The following is a 20,350-nucleotide window of genomic DNA, read 5'->3' as shown; positions in this document are numbered from 1 at the left end:
CACCATTCTTTAAATGGTAAAAAAAATGCAGATTATTATAGAAACGTACAATTTGTCAGCAGGTAACAACCATTTGGCCCATCTAGTCTACCAATTGGTACCTGCTGTAATAATCTCAAACCTCGGTTTTGTCTTATATTTAGGATAGCCTTGAGCATATCCAATGCATGCTTAAATTCCCTAACAGTATTAACTGGTAGGGCCGTTCCTAGGCAAGCTGTCACATAGAAGTGACTGCCTAATGGGTAATAGGCTATGTGCGGACATTCAGTTAGCTGACTACCTTTCATGTGATTTTGTGGGAACAAAACCTTGTCATGCATGATGCCCCCCTGGCTTTGTTTGTAGTATCCTTTTTCCTGTGCATGATATCTAGCGCTTTTCAATCCCAGGCTAATTTTTGTTGTAACTGTCTATGGGTTAAGCACTACGTTTGTAGAAGAGAAAAGAAATAATCTTATTGAGCAGTCAATGTCTTGCCAATGCGCTGTAAGAATGGCTGGATATGACTGTTGGCCAGCAGTCCACCGGACATTTGCCCGGTGTGTCATATGACCAGTGCTACTTTTGTGAGTGCATTTCACACCAATACATATTTAGAATGTGTTTATTTACTACACTATTATTGTTATTTTTATTTTTCCACATGTCCTTGCGCCCCATTCTTGATGTATATATGACCAGTCCAGGCCTGATTGTGTATCTTATCCATCGTGAATGTTATGATTTTAAGTATAAATCTATTTTTATAAGTCTAGTTTTTGCTTACCACATTCTTATTGGGAAACATATGCAAATGTATTTTTGTATTGTATCGGAAAACATCCCAATCAACAACAGGCAAAACTTAGTCGTTTGCCTTAAATTAAATCCCTAACTGCAGAAGTCCCTTCCCAAAAAAGACTCAGTTGCCTCGATTCATATTTCAATGTATGCATGAGTAAAAAACTACATGTAGGTTTTATATGGCTCCAACCTCATCCATTCTAATTTATTATCGACTACTTCTACATGGAGTCACTTCCCCGAGTGTTCATGGGATGTCTTATTACAGCTGTTTATTGTGAAGTTCTGCTGCCCTCTACTGGTCATTTCCCACTTAGAGAATAAATAATCTCTAAGTGGGAAATGAAGGAGTATGTACCCTACTTTTTGATGGGAATGAGCTGTTTTTAAAGTTTTCCTCCAGTGTTTTATCTGTAGACTCCATGTTCAGGTGTCCGTTGGATTTATTTCTTCTGTCTCTCTCGGCGGCTGTCATTGCAATATTTGTTTTAGAAAATTGGCACATTATGCTCAGTGCTATATATAAAACATTTGTATTAAAACCATACTGTCCTTTAAAGTTGAGTCGGTCTCTGTGTTAACTGTGGTAACAACTGCAAATGCGGCATACACCTTTGTTTCAATAAAACTCTTCTCTTTTCTTGGAAACACATTTACCATCTGGCTACATTTCAATGGTTTACAATCACTCTGATCGTGACAAAAAACAATATCGAGAGAGTGGGGTTTTCCGGCTGTAATTCGGTGTGTTCTGTTACTATTTGGGTAGGTGTTGGAGGAAGAAAGTATGAAGAGCTGCAGGCTGAGGAGTGCGGCATTTTAAACGGATGCGAAAACGGAAGATGTGTGCGAGTACAAGAAGGGTACACCTGTGATTGCTTTGATGGATTTCACCTGGATATGATGAAAATGACTTGTGTTGGTAAGATATAAGTTACATGAAAATACATCCAAATCAAGTACAAACATACAGTAAATGTTTCTATAGAGAGCAACTCTAATTTAATAAATCAATAAAATTAGTGCAGATTTTACAGTTAGAATATTCCATTGGCTTCTATGGTAGTAAAGAATGCTCCTTAGAAATAAGCCTGTGTATGTGCCCACTATCTCTCTCTCACACACTCTTTATTTCTTTCTACTTTCTCTCTTACTCCGCCATCTTCTTTTCTCCTTTACATAGTTATATAGGCTGAAAAGAGACATGTGTCCCTCAAGTTCAGCCTTTCCTATATCTGTTAATTTGTTGCTGTTGATCCAAAAGAAGGCAACCCCCCCCCAGTTTGTAGCTCTTTCCTATTTTGCACTAACCAGGGAAAAAAATCCTTCTTGGCAGTCAGATTTCTCCTTGGATCAATAAGCTGTTTCCCCAGAATTAAAGATTATATCCCAGAATATTATGTTTTTCCATCCAGTTGCTGTTTAACCCCTTCGAGACAAAGGCTGATTTTACTTTTTGTACCCTTTGTGACAATGGCCTTTTTAACATTTCTGCGCTGCTTGTGTTTAGCTGTAATTTTCTTCTTTCCCGTTTACTGAACCCACACACATTAGATATTGTTTTTTTCAGGACAAGAAGGGCTTTCTTTAGATGACATTGTTTTGATTGTATCATATTATTTACTATTAAAAAAATTATAAAATATGGTGAAAAATTTAGAAAAAAATGACTGTTTCTAACTTTTAGTTGAAAAATCTTTTACTCATCTATAAAAGGTAATGAAAAAACCTGCTAAATAGATTCTACTATTTGTCCTGAGTTTAGAAATACCCAATGTTTTTATGTTTTTTTGCTTTTTTCTACCCATTATGGGGCAATAAGTACAGGTAGCGTTTTGCTCTTTCAAAGCCATTTTTTCCAAATCTGGTAATTCTTCCCCCCTTGTGCCATTTCGGGTATCTTTGAACCCGGCCAATGCAATTTACCCCATCAAGTCATATATTTTTGAAAACTAGACAGCCCAGGGTATTCCAAATGCTAGTATTTTAACTCTTTCCATGCACCATATCTACCACCAGTCTTTGTCAAACTTTATGGTAGTCATTTTTTTGCATTTGTTTTGTCATACACATTTTACTTCAGGTATGAATTAAAATGTTCTCGTTTATGTCACTATCACAAAACACCCCAATATGTGTTCAGCAACATCTCCTGAGTACAGTGATACCTCACATGAATGATTTTGCCTGGCTGTTTGGGGGCAAAAGGGCCACATTTGGGGCATGCGCTTTTTTCAATGTTGAACTTTGGCATTTGGGGATCCACTGCCCATGCCCTATTTGGTACATCTTTGAGCCGGGCCATTTCAGTGTGCCCAATAAACCCATATATTTTTGAAAACTAGACACCCCAGGGTATTTCAAATGCTAGTATTTTAACTCTTTCCATGCACCATATCTACCACCAGTCTTTGTCAAACTTTGTGGTAGTCATTTGTTTGCATTTGGTTTTCCACACACATTTTAATTCAGGTATGAATTAAAATGTTCTCGTATATGTCACTATCACAAAACACCCCAATATGTGTTCAGCAACATCTCCTGAGTACAGCGATACCTCACATGAATGATTTTGCCTGGCTGTTTTGGGGCAAAAGGGCCACATTTGGGGCATGCGCTTTTTTCAATGTTGAACTTTGGCATTTGGGATCCACTGCCCATGCCCTATTTGGTACATCTTTAAGCCAGGCCATTTCAGTGTGCCCAACAAAACCATATATTTTTCAAAACTAGACACCACAGGGTATTTTAAATGCTGGTATTTTAACTCTTTGCATGCACACATTTTACCACCAGCATTTTTTCAAAGTTTGCAGTAATATTTTTGTGTGTGTATTTTTCCCACACACACCTACTTTATGTATGAATTTACAGCTCCTGGTATATGCCGCTGTCACACGACACCCCATAATGTGTTCAGCAACATCTCCTGAGTGCAGTGATACCCCACATGCATGGGTGTGTCATTTTTTGGGGGAACTAAAAGGCCACATTTGGTACGTGTGCATTTTTCTAATTGGAAATTAGATGTGTGGCCATCCTTCCCCCCGTGTTAATTGGGACGTTGTTGAACCTGGCCCATTCAATTTACCCCATCAAATCATACATTTTTTAAAAGTAGACACCCCACGGGCATTTAATATGCCAGTATTTTAACTCTTTCCATGCGAGAATTGTTTTAAGCTAATATGCTAATTTTAGGACTTGCTCACAAAAATATATTTTTTATATATATATATATATATTTTTTTTTTTTTTTTTTTAAATTTTAACATTTTTTTTCAACTTGGAGGTTCCCCTGATAGTGACATCAGTGGGAAATGATTTTTACATTTTACTGTTTTTTTACTATTTTTTTCTAATTATTATTAATTTTATTTTATTTTTTAATTTATTTTTACTAATCACACTGTGATTAGAAAGCTGGGCTCCATTGACTTGCATGGTGAATGCAGTACCTGTATTCAACCTGCAAGTGGAGCCAAAGTTCTCTAGATGGTCTGGACCATCTAGCGAACTTTTAAAATTTGTGGTTCCTGTTACAGGACGGCGGCCATCTTCCTTGATGGCGAAGATTGCCGGCAGCTGCGGCTGTGACCGCTCTCCGGAGCGGTCACAGCCCATCAAAAGGTTAGTGTTTGGTGTCGCTGGATGCCTCCTGATCGAGGCATTCCAGCGACACCATTTAAGTTTAGGAGGCGATCGTCGATCGCCTCCTAAACGCTTTTAAAACGGGCGTCCGCCGCCATACAAAGTATGGCGGATGTTGACGCCCCGTGGAGGGGCCAGAGATGGCCCCTTCGTGCCGATCGCGGCGTTGCTGAATGCCTCGAGGTCGAGGCATTCAGCAACGCTTTTTGGGTGCAGAAAGCGATAGTAGATCGCTTTCTGCACCCGTTTAAAGACGTGCCGGTCCTGGCACGTCAATTGTCGTAAAGCACATGCTTTTCCGTGCCGTGCCAGGACCGGCAATTGTCATTAAGGGGTTAAACGTCTGTACAGACTCTGATAAAACTACCTCTGCAGGCAGAGAATTCCACATCCTTTTTGTCCTTACTGTAAAAAAACCCTTTCCTCTGCCTTAGACTAAATCTCCTTTCTTCCATCTTCTCTATTTTCTCATGCCTCTCTCTTTGTTCACTGCCTTTCGTTCTCCCCCTGTTCCGTCTCACTCTTTTATCTGTTTGTTACATTTTTTACAACACTATCCGGCTGCCCCTCTCCTCTGTATACACCACACTGACCGCCATACCCTTATAAATGTGCAAATTACCAGTCACGCTGTGTAGGGCATACATCAAAGGTCCAATCACAGTGCACTTTACTCAACCCCTGTATGATTTATCATTACATATTGTTCAACTGGCCTGTTTTTTTTTTGTTTTTTTTTATGCCCTGATGAAGACCCAAATGCTTTGGGTCAAAGTGTACCTTAGCATGTTTACCCACACCTTTTAATACATCTTTACATCTAAGGAGATTATGTCAAGTAATATGAACCACCAGAATAATGTTAGCACCTATTATTAATATTAATCTGGCACAATGTGTACTAATGGGAAAAACCTTTGCTAGCTTGCAGGAATTAATATGTAAAAAAAACTTTCCCCAAACCGATTTCTCTCTTTTTTTATGTTCTGCTGTTTAATCCAATCCTATCCTTTCTCATCTTCTTCATATTGTCTTTCTGAATCCATTTCCTGCTGCGTCCCGGTCTCTTACTTACTAAGAATCATACATGATCATTAATATGCACCCATTATTTTTTTTGAATGGAACATGTTATGAATAAAGCATTGTCCGACCCAACTAGTATTATATTTCTGGAAATATTTTGGGTATGGAAACAAAGGCGAAATACTTAGTTTAAACTGTAATTTATCAAGGACCACCATGTAAACTATAGGCTATATTTCTGTGGTGATGGATATATTCATGTGAAGTATGTGCATGATCCTAAATTCTTTAGTAAAATCTAAAGGTATATGGTATTATATTGCAAATCTTAATGTAAGAATCTGAAAACTCAATAAAATATATTTATTATGTTGCTTTAGGATTTGTGGAAATAAAATAATTGTGATGGGTAACTGATCATTTTTTTCACCTTCTTTTTTTTTCCAGATGTCAACGAATGCAACGAGTTGAACAGCAGAATGTCTCTCTGCAAGAATGCCAAGTGTATCAACACAGAAGGGTCATACAAATGTGTCTGCCTGCCAGGCTACGTACCATCAGATAAGCCAAACTACTGCACAGCACTGAACTCAGACAAAGACCAAAGTGAATTGGAATAAACGGACGCTTAACCAATTTCAAAGCCCATATACCCTGCACTGTATAAAGTAAACGAGACGTGTGAGTTACTTCAGATGGATCAGAACCCGAAGTAATGGAATTATGGGAAATAGCATTAACGCTAGCATCTGGAAGCAGAACTTGATAGTTGAGCTACTCTACATCATTTTCAATAAAATACAGACCAAATGGACACATTTTCCGTACGGAAGAAACCACCCAAGTATATATAGTCTGATATTACCTAAATTTGTTGGAAAAAGCATTGATGTTATCGTAAACTGATTATTATTATTATTTTGTACCTATCGCTTAATTAACTTGGCATTTAAATATCGGCGGGAGCATTTTTATAACACTTTTTGACGATGCAGCACGTTGGATACCTTGTAATTCAAGATAAGAGCAAATTGCATTTTTTTTTGGTGCAAAATTTTGTAGGGCAATTTCTTAAGAACTCTTTCACATGGTTATTCTATTCTTTTAAATATTTTTTCAGTGACTTATAAACTTTTGTTTGCCCTGTGGAGCAGACCTCCCCTTTCTCCAACTTTTTTGTATGTCTTGGCTGGAAAACTGTTTTGAAATTTTTTTTATTATTATTATTATTATATATTTTTTACTCTGTCTTTGCCTTTTACTGCACTTAAACTCTTTGTAACATTTCTTGTCAAGTTTCAAAGCTGCTAGAGAGCCTTTGCATCCCTTCATGTACATTAAATGAGACACATTTCCCTGTCCACATATTAATGTGTAAATTGAACATGAAACAAAAAATTATTTTTGAATTTCGTAACAATTTAAAGCTGTATATTAAACCTCCAAAATAAAAGAACATTTTATTATTATTTATTTTCTTGATATAGTGGATATAATTAAACCCTATTCATTCAACTCAGTTTCCTAAATATCGTTTCCAGCAAATATATACATTAGTTATTAAGTCAGTTGGTAAAATCAACTAAAAACAGATTTGTATGTTTTTTTAGACAATGCTGTTTTTGTTATATGTAAATGTGAATTTGGATTTTAATTAAAACATATAAACATAATTCATAACCATAAGTCCATAGCTGTCATTATAGGATGTGTCTGACCTATGTTGCTAGAATCATGGGTTGTGGCTAAACATGACCGATTCAAACAAGACACAAACATGGTTCTTACCTAAAGTGACTTTGTTGCTAGAATGGAAGCCCATCATTTTTTTTGGGGGGGGGCTGTTATAGCAGCAAGGGGGGCACTCCAAAATAATGAGATGTCCAACAAGCTTATATAGGTGTGATGGTCAAGTGTCCACATACTTTTGGTCATATAATGTACATACATTGGATCGTAAGTCAAACGCTTCATTCAAACGCTTCAAAAAATTCCCGAGGGGCATAACATTTGCATCAGAGCACCCAAAAGGGTCTCCAACAGGACAGAAGTGACACTGATAGTGGGTAGATCCTGCAGGGCCCTCCTAAATGTGTATTCCTGACCAAAGGGAGACCCTATCAGTTCTTTTACTGGGCAGGTGCCCCTTCTTGCTGACACCCACTACTGTTTTGTTTCCTCAGTTTATGGTAGCTCTTTGACAGTGCAACCAACTGTGCAAGTGTTCCGTAAATCCAATGGTTAACCCAACTCAGAATTGCATCATTGCATCATTGCTTATTTAACTGTTAACTGTAGATTACAAAGAAAAAAATAATCAATTTATATATATTTATATATATATATATATATATACACATAGTGTAGAAGTATTATTTGGTATTAAAGTGCAGACAGACTAATTTCGAAAATAATTCTTAGAAATTTTGTTTTAGGGGATACTGAAAGATCAAACATAACAAAAATACCAAATGTCATTGAAATATAAGATTAAGACAATTATCAGATGCACTTCCAAAAAATAGTTGAATGTAGGTATACTCTATGGATACTTTAATATGAGTTCTTCAAAACAAAAATGAAATTCTTACCTGTGTACCTGCCCCCTCCTCCACTGTCATACAATATTCTTGCCACTGATTGGCTGCTTGAAGCAGTCAATCAATGGCAGTGAAGAATTCCCATTGAAATCAATGGGAACACTTAGTGCACTGCATCTTTTGCCGAGCCAGTTCTGGAGTTGACCAGGAGTCAAACATATCTCCTGTAAAATAGCTGGGGGTGGCAAAATGATCAAATGCATTTTTAAAAGTAACATCATAAAAATTTAAGGGACCACCCGGCTATACTATGCATAAAAATGATGGCTGGAGTGTCCCTTTAACTATAGGAAGATTGCAGTTTCTTCAGGCAACATTAGGTGGCAGCATAACATTAAATATTTTTATAACTTTTTAACTCTTATGAAATATGAAACTTCCCTGTTCCTTGATCTGTAATATCAAGGTTTTAACTATCAAGAACATTTTGACATTACCTAGAAAGTTACACTTCATAGTATTTTTACAGTGTTTGTATATTTCATGATTATCGTGAAGTTGAGTGTAAAGTCAACTAAATAATAAAAAAATATCCCCTTATTTTCCTGTGCCCCTCCTCTAGTTACCCAAGTCAACTTTAGTTCACAAAATCATATTTTCTTTATTTTTGTGGGGCAAATACAGAACACACTTTTACTGTTTTAGTCCAATATGTGACGGAAATGCTAGGTCAGAGGTGGTTACCTTAACATCAATTCAAGAATACAGAATTAAAGTGCAATCATTTGCTCCACAGTATGGTGTCACAAGATGTCAGTGATCTGCTGAAAATACCAAAATTCAACAGAACGCGCTCTTAATAAAAACGTACAGTCTAAAAAAAGACAAAATAAACTTTATCTGAACGTTTCTGCCAGGACGGGTGGCTTAATGTGAAATGAGACGAGCCTAAAATTAGAATGAAGTTAGCTCAGGATGCATTGTCTTTTGTAAGGTTAACAAAGGTGGCCTCAGACAATGCTTATCCAGGAAATTCTAAGTTACGTACTTTGGATTTTCACAAAATAAAAGTACAGTACAAGTATTTTGTGAGTTACTCTCATTTAGTATATTATATTGTTTTTATTTTTTTTTTATTTTTACCTTTTTTTCTCTTTTAACAATTAAAGGTGCTACTCTACAGAATTTAACACTTTAAATGCTGTTAGAAACATAATTTGTTGTACTAGTCAATTTCCAAACCCTTCTGAGAAATTATTCTTTAATTGTGCGAACTTTTGTCTCATTCTTAATTTGTGTCGGGACCCGACAAACACAAGACCTTCATCTCTGCATGCTAGATGCACTACCACTCAGTTATGTACCATTCTGGAAGGTGGTAGGGAGACCAGTGTTGGGCTAAAACAAGGCCAGATTAAAGCACTTGGGGCGCTGGAGCAATTTGACCAAGAGCGGAACTTTTGCTCTTCCTCCTTCAAGGTACTGGATGTCCTTCATATTCCTTCAAAGCTCTGCACTCTGTGAAGGGGCATCATTTCCATGCGTGTGGCACAGTGAGGGATCTACAGGCTACGGTATGTTCAGGATGCAGCCTGTAGTTTCCTCACTGTGCTTCACGCACGAAAAGGGCATTACTTCCTGACACACAATGTAAGTGAAGGAGCTTTGGGCCATGGTACTTACCACATCCAGTAAATACTGAGAAGTATAGACACCTCACTGGGGTGCTGGGGCCCTGGAGCAATTGCTCCACAGTTAAGCCAGCCCCGGGCTAAAGTGTTGAAATTATAGGTCAAAGAGCTGTCCAGTGATGAATGCATTGCTCTGCCTATGTGATTCAGGAGCATGATCATCTATCATTTTAGATTTTAAAATGTTAGGTAAACCACATTGTTCACGATATTCTTTCTTTAGAAATTCTATTTGTCAGGACTTACCAGGAGTTGGAGCCCGGTTGCAGGAGATGGCGCACACCCTTGCAAAATAACACTACTTAGAGTGACAGTATGGAGAGATAACTAGAGCGGTGAGAGTGTGCACGGGGGCAAAACAGCTACGCGGTACAGACAGGGGATATCCCGGAGCAGAGTCAGACATAAGCAGAGGTCTGGGCCGGCAGACAGGGTTCACAAACGGTGTATCAAAGCAGAGGTCAAAGTCCAGGAAATAAGGCCTATAATCATCATTCTAATATAATCATAGAAGCAAAAACAACAACCAGATACTGGGCTGGAGGTGAGGCTGATCATATAAAGCCTGATGACGAGGCCAGGTGAGAGAGGCGGGGATCAGTCCATACCAGAACTAGGTGATGACAGTGAGTTTAAGTCCAGCCAGGCCTCTTAAAGGGGGCGGCCGCGCCTTGCGGTCTGTGGAACTCTGGGTGATGCCTGACACTATTTTAATGTTATATTTATGTATAATAAACGATTTACAATGTGCATAATATTTAAAATACCATAAATAACAAATACACAAGAAATAAAAAAATGGTACTCTGTGTCACGGAGCTAGCTAGTCCGACCGACTACCTCCGCTGTCTTGTGCTCCCTTAGCCTGGGACACCACACTTTCCCCGGTTCACTAGCCGAGACTCAGTGTAGGGTAAAACCAAACGTAGACTGATTTATTTTGGACACACAGGGCTGGATATATCCAGCAAAACACACATTAACATAAAAAACAAGATATTGGGATACAAACCGCCCCCTTAATCTGCCTCCCAGAGGCAACAGGGGTCAGTAACGGGATTAACAGTACAATAGGGTCCCAACCTCCACTATCTATTACTGGCCAAAATCAGTTCCAGGGATGGCCGGGTAAATGTCTGTAGTAGTGGAACTGGGGGGAAGGGGACAACATAATAATGCACCATGGGGTGGGGGGGTCTGATATTAAATTAAAACAATGGCGGTCACTACCTGGTTGCAGATCCTGGCTGTCTGCTGGCGATAATCCCCTCAGCAAGTGATGACATGATATACTGCTGGGGGTAGCCACAGAAGTCTTTACAGTGGTCCCAGTGATGGAGGGTTCCGTCACAATACGGTTTACTTATTAGTAGTGACGTATAGTCTAGATGTGGATTTCTTTTAGCTGAAGCTGTTCCAGAATCAACAATCCGCCTAACCTAGCTTCTAAAAAGAAGATATAATAGTATTGATCCACTGATTCATACTTTGTTTTCTTAATGATTTTCTACATGTTTAAAGTGGTGTCCTGGCAGTTTCATTGATTCTATTTTTAGCACACACATGGATCGCACGAGGCCGTTTTAGAAAGAAATATAATGGTGTTTGTAAGAACACGTTTCACTTCTATCAAAGAGTAAACGCAGGCAGCATTATCAGCATCAAACAGGAAACGGAAAAAGGACAACAGGAAGTCAGTCAATTAACATCTGTCCTGGTTGTCACTAAAATTTCAAATATATCCAGATATTTGAGAGAAGAAATGATCATTTTGGTTCATTGTATAAAACCACCTGGAGACATTTTAATAGTATTTTAGTCCCTTGTCAAATTTACCTTCATCTCCTAACCTCTCCACATACGCAACATTATCAATTATTTTCGTTTTTGATTCAGGCATTACCTATTGTAATACTATTTGTCTCGTGATGAATGCTGTAAGTGTGTTGGGCACAATAGTTACTGTACATTTGATCATTTTATAGTTACCGTTACTATTAGTTTCCTTCTATCTGTCTAACTATAGTTAACTATTACTATAAGATTATTATTATTATTGATTTATGTAGCGCCAAAATATTCTGCCGTGCACAATGGACTGACACTGGCAATAAATAGAACATCATGAAAAAAATGGTATTTCTACAAGTGTGCTATCTATATTAATAGGAACAGGCCAATTAACTTGTGGACTAGAATCGTGAACAAATAATTTAATTAGAGGCCACAGGTTGAAGACCAGATGTACAGCACAGATTTTTAAAAAGTATCTTTCATATTTTTCAGTGTATGGATATTACATTATCATAGTAAGTATTACAGCCCATAGTAGACAACTAAATTCAGCTGGATACCTCTGGACAAGTTATGGTATTGCTAAGAATATACATGGTAGAATAAATATACATGTTATGCACTATGCTATAGAGTTATTTAATGTGATTTTTGAACTAAACAAAATATTCACTGATAAATATCTACTAGCAACATCACTTATTTGATGTCAGATCATAAAACATGGAGAGAAAGTAAAGTAAATATAAACCATATATAAAACATTCTGAAGTTACAATACATGAAATTGTTAGGTGGTCATATTAGGTTAAGCCAAATTAAGATAGTGCGTTCAAGAGATACCCGATATGCTGTAATATAGGAATAAATAATGTCATGACAGCAAGATAAGGGAACAGAAAATATGGTTGATGCATTTTATGATTGCACAAGATTGACCAAAGCCACGATAATGAAAAGAAAGAAGGAAAGACATTTGGCTTGTTGGAGGTCCCTTTTAAAATTGTAACAGCAATAATATAAATTATTTAGAAACCGGAACAATAAACCTGATGATATCATTCCTTCACAATTTTTTTTTTTTTTTTCTTTTTACAAAGAAATTACTTCTTCTCCGTTAATCTCTCTGTTAATTTGTTGCTGTTGATCCAAAAGAAGGCAAAAAACCCCCGATGTTACCATGTCTCTTCTATAGAAGATGCTCCAAAGAAGTGTGTGTCTTTTAGTAGACCAAGGTTCATAGGTAAGATGGAGCCTCACATAGTTCTTTGTAACAAAGCAAAGGTCTTGCAAGCTTCTTGACTCAACATCTTACTTAATAAATCTGCTAATTATCAGTGTAAAGCTTGTGGCCCAGGAGTGTCCATAAAACCATACAATTATATATATATATATTTTAAAATAACATGTTCTTTTATTTCAGCCAAGTTCTGTAATTTGTTAGGATAATTAAAAAAAAAATTATGCCCCAGTCAAGTTTTACTGCATACTTGCTGATGTTGCTGAGTAAAAATAATCATTGAGGTCATATCACATAATGCTCATTGAGAGAGAATCATGTTTTAGATCTAGAGTTTGTTAACATTTAAAAAAAATGTTTGAGAACCTGTTAAGTCCATAAAATGGTTCATGTTAGCCACCACATTTCTGAGTCTACGGTCGTATTGATGTAGCCATGCAGGAGTAGTACAATATGCGGAGATCAAATATTTCATTTACTTCCAGCATTGACCAGGACGTTTATTTGTTTAAGCCTAAATTTCTATTCTATAAAAAGTGGTGCTAAGATGCCCCGATTCACACCACATATAATGCCCTGGCAACTGGCCATCTCGGTGGAATATCCATTCTTCTGCTGGAACCCAACATTTTCTCTCTCTCTTCAGATTTTAACGCTATGACTGTTAGAAAAATGCTTATGTTATCGTAAATATTATTGCTGACAAAGACATAAGAAAGTAGAAGATGTCTAGTCTATGATATATGCACGAGTTCGCGCCAACACATCTACTCTATGTTATTCTATATATATATATATGCAAAGGGTCAAGTATAGGCCATTCTTAATTATGCAGCTTAAGTGGCGTAACCTGCTTGAAAACTAACCAATCAGAATGATGCATGCTATTAGAAGTAGATAAGAGGTTATATAAACCATGTAATCCAAACATGTAATCAGACAATGCTTCGACTTTTGTTTGTTGTGTGCCTTGTCTCGATTATGCGCATGATCTAAATAAAGGAAAACTCTTTCTGAGGAGAATTCAACCATTATTTCAACCAACAATGACTCTAGGAATGTACTTATATGAAACTGAGTTGTAAATGGATACCCTGGCCTATAGTTGGAGGTATTTTTTTGGTTAGCAGTATGACTGTTTTTGCTTACATACTGAAACGTACTGAATTTCTGCTCGGGGTGTAATAGTAGCATAGGTGAATTAAAGGGGAAGGCCCATGGAAAAATATTTTTTTCTCCTTGAACATAAAATGCAATGCTGTATATGATAACGTAAATTTGCATTGACAAACCCGGTTTTATGTTATTTTGTTCCAGTAAACGTCCTTTATCTGCAGACCTGGGGGCTGCCATTGACATCAGTCATAATATTTTGGGTGTTCTCCCTTGCTCAAACTCCACGCAGCTAATGGCAAGACTAATGAAGTTCATTTCTCCATAGACTTTCATAAGTCATGATTAACACTGAAACATTCTATCACTTACAAAAGGCAGAAGAAGTCAGGGGATTTATCTAGTAGGTTGAGCTACGATAACAGAGCTAGAACGCATTCAAAAAACTAATATGCAGCTGCCTGAAATTATTACACAATAATTTCTAAAATAGTTTTTAACCTGATACTAGTTATAAAAAAAATGTCGTGAGTTCTCCTTTAAGATAATGTAAAGAGCCTGTTGTAAAGATTGTGAGTGTAAATAATGTGTTTTATATTTGAAAATTCACACCTATACAGATAAATATGCAGGTTATGCAATATTCATAATTAATACTCATGGTTTCTTAAGTCATTACGGTCGGTAAAAGCAAAAAGAAAGGCGTTGAATAGATGAGATGATGTAATGTGCGCATCTGAAGACACTGGAAGCATTTTGTTTTCCTTTTTTTTTTTACTTCGAATGGGATGACGTTTCCAGCCATGATTCTTCTGCTCGGTCTGTTTCCTAATTTGAATGCCAGATAATATCTTCTTCTTCCTTTACAATCCATGATAACAAATAAGTTAACAGGAAAAGACAAAACAAAGCTTCAGGACATCAATGGGGATTACCTAACCTTGTGCCTAGATAAAACGGTAAACAGAGAAGGACAGAGAGATAGAGGACATAACAAAATATTAGAGGCAATTAGCTATAATCAGCCATTATTACCAAGCAACTAACTCCCAATATCCTCAGTAGAATCTGTATTGTAGTGTTGCCTGTATGATATAGATCATCTCAAAACCAAAACCATATCCATTACAATGATTGTTTAACACTATTTTTTGACTATTTAATGACATTTAAAAAGTCACCTTTCAAAAACAATTTGTAACACTTAAGGAGACAAGCAGAAAACAGGGAGAAAAGTTTCAATCATGTGGTCACCTTATTATAAAAACAGATTTTTGCTAACAAAGTCTCTATTATGCACATGTCCTTTCCTTCACACCATCTCATCCCACCTTTTTGTTATGATCTCTGCTAGTGAAGTTAATAAAATAGATGACGGATTTATAGGCAAATGGTGACAGTATGAGTGAAGGGTGAAGAGGAGAAGAAAGTGGTAAAAGTATTCCCAATGTCCCGATTTATCTGGGGGTCTGTAATGCAAAGCGGTGAACTTGTCCCGTGACGTGGTGTTCTGTCCAAACAATGCAATCATTTTCATTCTCTGTCTCAGACAGGGGAGGGCTGGCAGCCTAAGGCCTGGGGGGCAAGTCAAGTGAAGTGGCTCCGCCCCCTCGTACTCACCTTTCACCCCTCACGCTGCTCTCATCACTATGCGGCCATCAGACTGCTGATGCCACCGGCCAGAGCTACTTTAATCCTCTTTTTTATTTATTTAATATGCCGGATCGGCTTGCCATATTAAAAATAAATAATAATCTAAACGGCCGCTGGGTGCTGATACCGCCGGCCGGCGCTGCTTTAATACTATTTTTTTTTTCATTTAATAGCCGATCCGGCTTGCCATATTAATTTTTTTAAAAAAGTATTAAAGTAGCGCCGGCCGGCGGCATCAGCACCCAGCGGCCGTTTAGATTAGATTTCGGTCTCAGATATTGCATGCTAGGAAGAGTTGTTACATCCAGGCATAAAATATAGTGAGGCAAATGGCTTTGAGGGACCTGTCAGGAATTCGGGGAACCGGTATTTAAATCTGTGATTTAAGAGTGTAAGTGTACTGCAATGTGCATGCGTTTGGGGCTACATAGAAACATAGGATTTGATGGCAGATTATAGACCATTTGGCCTAATCTAGTCTGTCTGTTTTTTCCCAGACTCAAACCTTAAACAGTCCTTGGTTTCTTCTTAAATTCAGGATTGCCATATGCCTATCCAATGCATGTTTACCATATACACAACTTTAAATACGCCGGTATAATTTTGCACACAAATTCATTGGAAAGAAGGAATTATATGTATATTACGCATACACACCAGATTAGGTCACTGGGGGATGATCAGCGAATGAATGATCATTGACCTAACGAGTCATTAATCATTGATCCAATAGTAATGTATTAGTTTAAAATGTGTTAAAAAATAAAATAACTATTGCAAAATAAAAAGTATGTAACCAGATCACTTAGTTTAGGCCACTGAAACTGATCAGTGAATTTGGTCAATAATCAATGACCTGAAATTCCATTACTCAGTGATCAGATGGGAGCACAAGATTGAGTATGACTTGGTCACCACAAGCCTGGGCGGGACTAAAGACACAATCGTTAACACCTTTAATGCCACAATTGCATCATCATGATCATGGCATTCAAGGGGTTAATACTGCACAATCGCTCTCATGCAGCATCAAGAAATCTGTATTTGGGCATAATACGCACCTGTTTTCAGGAGTCTTGAAAAAGGGGTAAATAACCGAGATGTAAATTCCCTTACTGTATTAACCTCTACCACGTCTGCTGGGAGGTTGTTCTACTCATCTAACACTTTCTCAGGAAGTAAAACTTCCTAGTGTTAAATCTAAGCCTCAGAGCCTCTTTTTTTTTTAGATAATTTTCTTGATTTATGTCTGCCGTGGGTTGTTGGGGTGAGCATGTCTGGACCCGGTAGGTTAAGAGTATGTCAGCACGGGTGGCCAGGGGTGTTTTGGCTTTTGGAAGGGACAAAAGGAGTAAAATAATTGTAGGTCGTGGGCAAAGGAAGGCTGATATGATATTGGGTGGGGGGGAAGAGACAGAAAGGGGTGACATGATATAATAGAGAGACGAGGCCGGCCTTATCATCGACCTAGGGTTCTAAACTGGTGAACGATAGCAGCCCTTACAGGGTGACAAAAATTCAGAGAGAAAAATCGGCAGGGATTAAGAAAATCCTCAGTGGCATAACTCCGAAAATCTCTTTCTCTCTTGACATTTCCTTACAATAAGTCTCTAGGTGAATTCATTTTTTTGTAGCAGTTCCGAGGAAACAAAGACTAGACTTCAATATGAAATTAATTTTGTTCCCGAGGTGCGTCACGCAGTTTGAACAATGCCTACACTTTCAAATCGTCTTTTTGATCACACTGAGTAAAAGGATATGTGCATTTACTGTTTTGTATTGTTACCGAAAAAAAAATAATTATACCTTTTTTTTGTGTAGCACACTTCCTGCCAGGGTTACTTACTTCTATTGGCTGAGCTGGGGCTGTCAGGCCTATTTATAGTAAAATTAAGAAAAAAAAAAAGCACCACTGGAGGCAGGAAAAGTTACTTAAAGAATAGAAGGAAGTGTGCCTGCTACTCAGCCAAGACATCCAGAGTATTACAGCAACTACCTTCATACTGTCTTTTAACTTACGAGGAGGGTGCAGGACATTCTGACAACTGAAAGGCTACGACTATTACAACCAAAAAATCATAAGGAGTTTTTTTTGTGTGGAAAATATCAGAAATCTGGAAAAAGGAAGAAAAATGACTGTGGGAAAAGAAAACAAGGTCAGAAAAAAAATATGTTTTTTAAAAAAAATAATAAAAATATATATATTTAATCTTGATGGCTCTTCTGTGCAGCGTGAGTTCACACGCTTCGTAGAGGACACTTAGAACGTGTTTTCGCACTATGGAAAGAAACACCTTGTGGTAGCTGCTAATAAAACTTATTTATAAAGCTAATTTATAATCAGTGTTACTGACAAAGAAGCACATGGCTTTCTAAATTCAGATCAAGGAATTTCAAATAGATAACTGTCTGTAAAGGTCTTATACAAAAAAAAAGGTTTTCAAGATATTATAAAAAACATTGTTTGCACTTACTTGGACATATTGTTTTGTTTCAGTTGTTAAATTAGGAAGGCACATTACATTATGGAGAATATATTTAGTTTTATAAATCAAGCTGTAGTCTCATGTGGCCAAGTCATGTCCAATTGTTTATGATCAGGTTTAAATAATGAAATACATTAAAGTAAATAGAGACTATGAAGCCTCATTTGTGCTCTTAAAATCTAGCCAGGTTTTTCAAAGGAAATTGTCAATCACAATTTATATGATAATTTACATTAGTTCATTAGTCACAAAGCTAAGTTTATAAAAACTTTTCATACTGAAAACCTCTAATTCATGCCTACTGTGTAATTTTGACTTAAGTTCTGATATAGGTTATAGATCAGAGGGGCAACTGTAGTGGTCTTGTCAAAAAAAAAAAAACACATAAAAATTACTTAAGGGTCCACAACCTTTCTCGGAATAATAGATACATATCTCGAGGGATATTAGGCATTTAGGGCTTTTTATGGATTAGAGATATATTAATGTTATTTCATACCTCCAAACATTTCAAATCACCAAAGATGGATGCTTTTAGGGGAAGCGGCACTAGTGGCATTACATCATCAAGTGTTATTTTACATGACTTGTAGAACACTGGGATGCATTGATGTCTGGTAAAAATTGTGAGCTTGACATCAGGACAGGGGAGAGGAATTTGGGTTTTGAAGACAGGCACTTAGGAGATTTGCCACATTATAAAGAATCAATAAAAAAAAATACTTTGTGGGAAAAAACATGCAAAAACTGGAAGGGGACAGGTAGAACCTGGAAAGCACAGGGAAGCCCAACACCTTTTACCTCTGCAGTCAGGGTCAGACTGATGTACAGTAATGGGGAGAAAAAAGAGGATAAGGGGAAGGAATTGAGGCACAGATCTCCTATCCAGAACAAGACTCCACTGCAGACCGGAAGGCAGACTGACAGGCAGACTGACCGACTATAATGCTGGGTATAGAGATGGAGGGGTATGATTTTGGTACAATATGGGGTGATAATGATAGGGGATGAATATGAATGATGATATGTTGATGATGATGATAATGGTGAGAGATATGACGGTGGTTAGGGGATATGACATATGAGTTATGTGTGATAATGGCCAGCGGCAGCTCTACACTTACATATATACATAAGCACACACACACATAAGCCAACACCTTAAACATACATACACGTACACACACACCCACTCCAACAACATACACTTGCTCATACATACATATACAGCCATTCCAATGCCATACACCTAATCATAATTACATGGACATATACACAACCTCTCTAAGCACTATAACCTTATTCATACAATGTTTTAGGTTTAATTGTAAATTGTTAGGATATTTATTAAAAATGTTATAGGCATTCTCAGTTGATGTATAATCACAAACAGGGTTTGTACATAATACTCAGTTGATCTCTGTGTTTTCATGTGGTTCTCAATTGATCTTTACCCAGAATGCATTGCGTGTTACTCAGTTGATCTCTGTGTTTTCATGTGGGTCTCAATTGATCTATAGACACAATGCAAGGTTTGCATTTGATATTCAGTTGATCTCTGTTTCTCTGCGGTTCTCATTTGATCTATACACACAATACAGGGTTTGCATATGATATTCAGTTGATCTGTTTGTTAACCAGGCATTCCTACTTTATGACAAACGATATTTGCATAATTTGACCTATAAATGTTGCAAAAAATATTTGGGGCATTAAAGGGTTATTAGGACTATAAATTTAATCATTGGTTAACAAATGTTTTGCAAATGTGTATCTCTGTTTTGCATACTGTTTATCAAATTATTTTCCAAATTTTTAGCTCTAATGTTTTTAGGAGTGCTACAAGTTTATGTGCATGTTTATCATCTGTTTTTTGTTTTTTTTTCAAAATGGTTAATTTCATACTTAAAATATTATTTAGCAATTATTTGGATTCTCCCAGAGAGTCCCAACTGACTACACAATGTCATGGGCCACAGTGAGATTAAGAACTGTGGGTTTTCATGTCTCTTATATTCATAACAAATTTGTTCCTCAAATATACTTTAAAAATGGTTTCAAATATACTTTTGCGCAGTATGTCCCTATTCTTAAAAAAAAAAATGAACATTTTGGACTTTATCATATAATGATTTAGGACCACTTATTTTGTCTCTTTTTACTTCCACTTATAGACACAAGTGTGTTTAGAGTAACTATGGTTTTTGGTAACATTTCCTCCCTGACTGGATCCTTAGGTTTTGTTCCTTTGCTGAGTGTTGAGCATGTAATAACAATCATAATAGCAATGATTGCTGTTAAAATACTGTATTTATAAATGTCACATACAGTATCTGGATGTATAGTATATTACAACGTATTGCTCACAAT

The 20,350-nt window shown here is 37.1% G+C and overlaps 1 protein-coding gene across 2 annotated transcripts in view; it reads left to right on the top strand.

Annotated features, from left to right (window-relative positions):
* LTBP1 (latent transforming growth factor beta binding protein 1) overlaps positions 1-6,932 on the top strand; it is a 140,616-nt gene extending 133,684 nt beyond the window's left edge. For both annotated transcript variants that reach the window (XM_053458561.1, XM_053458560.1), the window contains 2 exons: positions 1,556-1,708; positions 5,911-6,932. In XM_053458561.1, coding sequence (XP_053314536.1) covers positions 1,556-1,708; positions 5,911-6,083 — 326 coding nt within the window. In that variant the 3' untranslated portion in view covers positions 6,084-6,932. The remainder of the gene's footprint in view (positions 1-1,555; positions 1,709-5,910) is intronic.
* The last annotated feature ends 13,418 nt before the right edge of the window (positions 6,933-20,350 follow it).

This window comes from Spea bombifrons, chromosome 3 (genome assembly GCF_027358695.1).
Source record: "Spea bombifrons isolate aSpeBom1 chromosome 3, aSpeBom1.2.pri, whole genome shotgun sequence".
NCBI classification, from domain to species: domain Eukaryota; kingdom Metazoa; phylum Chordata; class Amphibia; order Anura; family Pelobatidae; genus Spea; species Spea bombifrons.
The sequence above is the reverse complement of the archived record's forward strand: the minus strand, read 5'-3'. Positions and strand labels throughout refer to the sequence as shown.